Source organism: Loxodonta africana, chromosome X, assembly GCF_030014295.1.
Source record: "Loxodonta africana isolate mLoxAfr1 chromosome X, mLoxAfr1.hap2, whole genome shotgun sequence".
Taxonomy (NCBI): Eukaryota; Metazoa; Chordata; class Mammalia; order Proboscidea; family Elephantidae; genus Loxodonta; species Loxodonta africana.
The window spans coordinates 29,629,239-29,635,238 of NC_087369.1; the positions used below are offsets into that span (position 1 = coordinate 29,629,239).

A 6,000-nucleotide genomic window follows, 5' to 3' on the forward strand; every position below is an offset into this window, starting at 1 on the left:
CCTTCTCTAACTTAGATAACCAATTACCAGCTTTCCTATCCACTATCCATGCCTGCTTCTTGTCCTTGCCCCAGGGCTGGTGTGCCCCTTTAGTCTTGTTTCGTTTTATAGGCCTGTCTAATCTTTGGCTGAAGGGTGAACCTCAGAAGTGACCTCAGTACTGAGCTAAAAGGGTGTCTGGGGGCCATACTCTGGTTTTTCCAGTCAGACTAGTAAGTCTGGTGGTGTTTTCAATAAAGAGACCGTGTTTTTTCAAAAACAAAAATTAAAAACCAAATTTATGTTAATTTTACATCAGACTTAACTTTATTTCTATAAATTTATAGTTCTACAAAAATTTCATTCAACTTTTTCCTCAGGAAGAACTAGTCTTGCAATTACATAATACACCAATATGGAGAAGCACTGACATATTCATATTGTGACATTCAATAAAACCAAGACCAACTAGTAAGCACGAACTTGGAAACAAATAGGCCATTTATAGCTATTAATAATGAAGGTTAATTGCTGGCTTTGGTCATAGCATTTAAATTTGCCAAAAAGAAGTAGGGCAGTTTACGTTCCTCAAGGTGATAGTTTTCTGTGAGGCGCTTTCAAGTTCTAGAGCACATGTACTATAAATGTGCAAATAGGCAAGCCTTGTTAAAAATTACCCAAAAAAAGAACTTGTCTTTCTGCTACATTATGTACATATAGTGGAGCATTGGATAAAGCTGTTCACTAGTGAAATGATAGACCACCATGATGAGTTATGACTTTGCAAAAATATTTTCAAGGAATCAGTAGCGTGTGTGTGCGCGCGCGCGTATGAGAGAGAGAAAATTGTTTGCTCCTAACTTGCAAATAACCTTAAGCATAATAGAGTCGTATCAAGATGAAATAATGGCTAATGACTCAATCAGAAGGGTAAACATTTTTTTGAAGATAACATTGAAGCTATTCGAGTTTAATTTTAAATCGACATATTTATTGTCCTAAAATAACATATCAAAAAAGAATACATAACTCCAGAATCCATCACCTTTCTTTTTGTACTTTTAAGAGACCATCATATGATACACTTTGATAGTTACATGAGTGCATGTGTTATAAAAAAACAGTCGAGAAAATATTTTCATTCTATATCTAAATAAGTATATATTTTATAACTGTGCTCATATTTGAGAAAAGTGGAGGACTACACAATTTCTCAAAGTTTTAAAAACACTTGAATTTCTCAAAATAGATTTATCATCATAGCTTCGACAACTGAACCATTATTACATAATTGCCTCTGATTGTGCAAATTTAACACAATTTTGATGGATTTATCCCAAAGGGAAAAACTTTGATGAAATATAGTTTGAAAGTACTGATTTTCAACTTCCTGTGTAACACAAACTCAAACTCCCAAATACACACAAGCACGTACATGGAGCCAAATATATGAATATCTGTCTATCCATCAATCAACAGATAGATATCTTTTTCCTTAGGTACTTTCAAACAAATTTCCGGATGAACCAATGCATCAATGATTTTGGTTACTTGTATACCTTTTTTTTTTCATAGAAATTTATTATACGTCCTTGAAATTTCATTTAAAAATGACCTTTGGATGAAAATCTTGGAATGACAGCACAGCTGATACAGGTTGACACTTAATTTTGGAAACTTGGATAATCTGTATTCAGAAGGAAACGTGATTTTAAAAATAAATTTTTTTTAGAAGGAAACATGATTTTAGGATATCATAAAATGACCAAACCCTTTTAATGCCCACATGAATCTAAGGTATTTGAGAAGAAAATAATTGAATTAAATAGGGGAAATCTTAAAGTGTATAAATTTCCTGATTAGAATGTACGAATAATGTTTATAGCAGAATTAAAACTGAAATTCTATGCACTGCTTTAAATGAATTATTTATGATTTGTGTTAAAATAGAATATGAAAAATTGCAATAAAATAGCTTATCTTATTCCAGTCCCAACATAGAGGGCAGAATATATATCATGGCAAGAATTTATATACAATAAGCTCTTATGAGCTGCATTTTAGACCTTTTTTTTTATTGTGTTGTTGTCAATTTGTAGTCTTGACGTCAACTCACAATTCAAAAATAACATTCATATGTTTATGTCTATAATGTACCACAATCAGAATCAACGATAATTATTGCTGCCTTACACTCTTATTTATTTTAAAAAATAAAAATACATTAGCATTTTTCTTAGTTTTGTGACTTGTAACAGCTAAAAAAGGTGTCACTTTGGATTCACGTAGAAAAAAGAGGGAAAACTACTGGAAAACAAAATTTTGTAGCAGGAACTAGTGTGTTTGGTTCTGTTAAATTATATGTAGGTAGATGAAATATGCAAAGCATTTTGACCTCAAATAAGGATGGTAACATAACTTCAATGTTCAGACACTACAGTTTGTTAAGCTCTCATCTTTAGGTTTGGTCCTGATATTAAAACAAAACTAAACATAAACCTGCTAACCATAGTATGGAATACAAAAATGTGAAATTCTACAATCCAGGGAATTGACACTGGATTAAGTCCAACGATCTTTGTAACACTTATAAGGTATTGCTTTTGAGTGTCCAGATTAGTTGATTTCAACAAATTTTGAGCAGTTACTCTATATAAGGCACTGTGTTAAGTGCTGATATACTGTGACTATTGAGATGTGATCCTTGCTATAAGGTCGCTGTGAGTCGGAATGAACTCGGCAGCAACGGGTTTAGCGTTTTGGTTTTTTAGGAAATAACTTCACATATATTCAAATAAATTCAAACTTTCTACTAAAGCATGGAGCCCTGGTGGTGCAGTGGTTAAGAGCTCAGTTGCTAACCAAAAAGTCGGCAGTTCAAATCCACCAGCTGCTCCTTGGAAACCCTCAGGCAGTTCTACCCTGTCCAACAGAGTCGCTATGAGTCAGAATCAACTCGATAGCAACAGGTTCGGTTTGGGTTTTATTAAAGCATACTGAACCATTCAGGCCTTACATTACAGTAATAAAGAAGTATACTTAATTCATCAAATATCCTGAGATTATCAGCCTGTCCCCAAATCATTTTCTCACTTCAAAAATGTTTCCAGCTGCTAAAAAGCTACCTGTATTAGTTATTCCCACAACTGCTGCATAATAAACAATCTCAACATGTCAGTGGCTTGGAGTGTGGCTGATCTAGGCTTGGCCTAGCTGGCTAATAGCTAGTAGTTCAGTCAGACTTGGCTCCAGATAGGAGACCAAGTAGAAGTCAGCTTGTGTATATCATTCTGTGACCTAGGCTGAAGGGGCAGTGGATACCCAGGACTTTTTTTTTTTTCTCATGAAGATGGCAGAAGTGCCAAGAGGGTTAAGCCAAACTGTGATAACATATCAAGCGTTTGCTTGCAGCACAATAACTAACATTCCATTGGCCAAAACAAGACACATGGCCAAGTACAAATTGAAAAATCAGGAAGACACACTTCATCCACCTGGAGGCCCTGGTAATAACATGGAAGAATACTTCTATTAAACAGAGTAAGGAATGAGATGAATAATTCAATCTATCACGCTATCCCTTCTTGGTGTTGCTCTTTTCTGTAAATATTGTCTTATTACTCTTTCGGCCATAGGCAGAGATGGCTAAGTTTTGCCTTTGTGCTCCAGAAGTTGTTTATACCTATTACTACATTTGCAGTTTCACCATGTTGTATTTTAATGCTTTATAAGATCATTACTTTGTGAAGGTCATTACTTTACTGTATCCTCTCTTGGATCCCTAGGGTTTTTCACTTGGCCTAGGGTTTAGAAAGTATTCTATAAACAAAGAACATTTGAACTAGTATAATGAAATGTTTATTTTTTATAAAAGCAACCACACATTTCTTTATTCATTGAAAGATATTTTATTAATTACCCTAATAATGTAGTAACAATATTATTTGATACCTGCTTTAAAGAAATCCATTGTGATTGTTGATACTTATTTCAAATAAAATAACGTGTACATAAAATTGATTTAATTATTGCTCTTATCCCTATTACATTAAGTAAATAACTAAAAAACTTAACTAAGTAAATGTTAACTCAGTTTCAATAGAAATAATAGTCGGTAAACAACTTCTAAAAGGTATAGAAAAAAGATTACAATATTTTCATAAAAATTACTGTTAAGAATTATTTTGGCTATAATAAGAAAGCATGCCTACCTTTTAAACACATTTACTAAGTTCAAAAAAAAAAACATTTACTGTAGTATTTACCATATATTTCACATAAGACAGAGGCAATGTCTTCATAGAAATATTCAATAACCTCCTCTCATTTGTTTCTCTGGTGTTCTCTGTTAAGTTGCACCCCAAAGTACAAACTTTAACTGTAATGCCTTTTTGTCTGAAGACATTAAAGACAGGTACTTTTGTACAACGTAGATCCAGCTATCAACCAGACGGTTGCAAGTCTTCAAAATGGAAATTTTAATAACAGCACAGAAATGAAATTCATAGAAACAAATTGAATATCACCTAAGACTTTTCAATTATAGCAAAATCAATTAGCTATGCAAATCCTGCCATATACTAGCTTGCATGCGGGGAATAGAAACATAAAGTGAACAGGTGTTCAAATCAGGCCCTACCTTCAATGTCTGAAATGACTGAAGAAATAAACCACCTAAGGTCTGTATAATACTAAAAGTATACTAGCATTGAACTGGGTATTTTGACACTCTATTTCTACAAAGTTCTTATATATTAGTAAGACAACATTGGTACAAATAAAAAACACCTTTTTTTTAGTTTGTAATACTGAAAAGCTAGAATCTTTTACTTAGTGACAAAATAATATCAAACACAGAAACTCAAATTCTGGCAAGCTTGGGGCCTGCTAAAACTGCTTTGCAATGCTGCTATGGAAGCTTCATTAGACTTAGTATTCACCAAGCCTCCATACTGGCTAACATGTCCAATAAACAGGTTGTGCGTCAACTTTCACTTCTGAGGCTGTAGCATCAGGCACCTCTCTTCTACTGAAGGAAACAGTTGTTCCGGGTGTTTCTGAAGCGCAGACACATTTTAGGACGATAATTCTCCAGATACAGAAGCTGCTTGCTGTTAAAAGCTCCACGTCGCTTCTGTCTTATGAATTGTACTGCATCTTCATATTTCATTCCACCTTCAATTAACGCTAGGGCAACCAGCACTGGACCTCTCCCAAGACCGCAAACACAGTGAACCGCAATACAGCAACCAGGATTTTCACGAAATTTCATTTTGACAAGATTTAACCATTTTTCAACTATCTGGCTGGAAGGAGGTGTACCATCATCAAAAGGCCAGTCCAGAACCTGGATGCCTTCTTTCTCCAGAATAGCAGTGTTGTAAGTGGCTTCACACACTCTTACTATGGTGGTAACTCCATTCTTCTTAAGCTCCTGTAAGAATTTGTTTAAGGAGGCATTGGTTGGATTGTGTGCGATAAGAAATCTCATATTCCTGTAGGTGATTTCCACAGGAGCAGGGCAGATCATTCCAGCCATATTGAAGTAATTTTTGAAGAGTAAATTAATAAGGAATACTGGAAGGATCTAAAGGAACCAAAGTCTACTTCCAAAATACTTCAGTTGGAATGTTCAGTGTGTTGAATAAGAAGTTAGGGGTAATAGGAAGTGAAGCAAACCCCCAAACAAAACACATCAATGTTTCAATCCGGTCTACTGAGTCCACAGAAAATAAGTGTACTCGACCTTACCCCGTGCAGGTCAGAACTCTCCTCGATGTTCTGGCAGTTTCAGGTCAGCTCTCCGATGCCCAGGTTATTCTCTCTGAATAGGGACCTCTCAGGTCCTAAGGACTTTCCAGAGTTCACTTGTCTGTGTAGAAGTTGGGTTCGGCCTGGCAGAAATCCCCACTGCCCCTCGGAAACTCCATAAATATGTTTCCAAAAACACTAGAGGACTAAGGGATATTTTTATGCATTGACGGTTGTGGCCAAATCAGACAGCTGGTTCTGTCGAGGTGG

At 35.2% G+C, this 6,000-nt stretch overlaps 1 protein-coding gene across 3 annotated transcripts; it reads right to left on the reverse strand.

The window, feature by feature from the left end:
• Positions 1–4,047: 4,047 nt before the first annotated feature.
• On the reverse strand, positions 4,048–5,560 carry LOC100664676 (protein tyrosine phosphatase type IVA 1-like). 3 transcript variants are annotated; one of them, XM_010595732.3, is made up of 2 exons: positions 5,396–5,560; positions 4,048–5,326 (listed from the first exon to the last, which is right to left on the reverse strand). In XM_010595732.3, exons 1-2 carry the CDS (start codon positions 5,516–5,518, stop codon positions 5,006–5,008), a joined length of 444 nt encoding a protein of 147 aa, XP_010594034.3. In that variant the 5' UTR covers positions 5,519–5,560; the 3' UTR covers positions 4,048–5,005. The 3 variants fall into 3 exon arrangements, with proteins under 3 accessions (XP_010594034.3, XP_010594032.2, XP_023410891.2); XM_010595730.3 differs by having other exon boundaries at positions 4,048–5,113; positions 5,183–5,560; XM_023555123.2 differs by having other exon boundaries at positions 4,048–5,560.
• Positions 5,561–6,000: the final 440 nt, after the last annotated feature.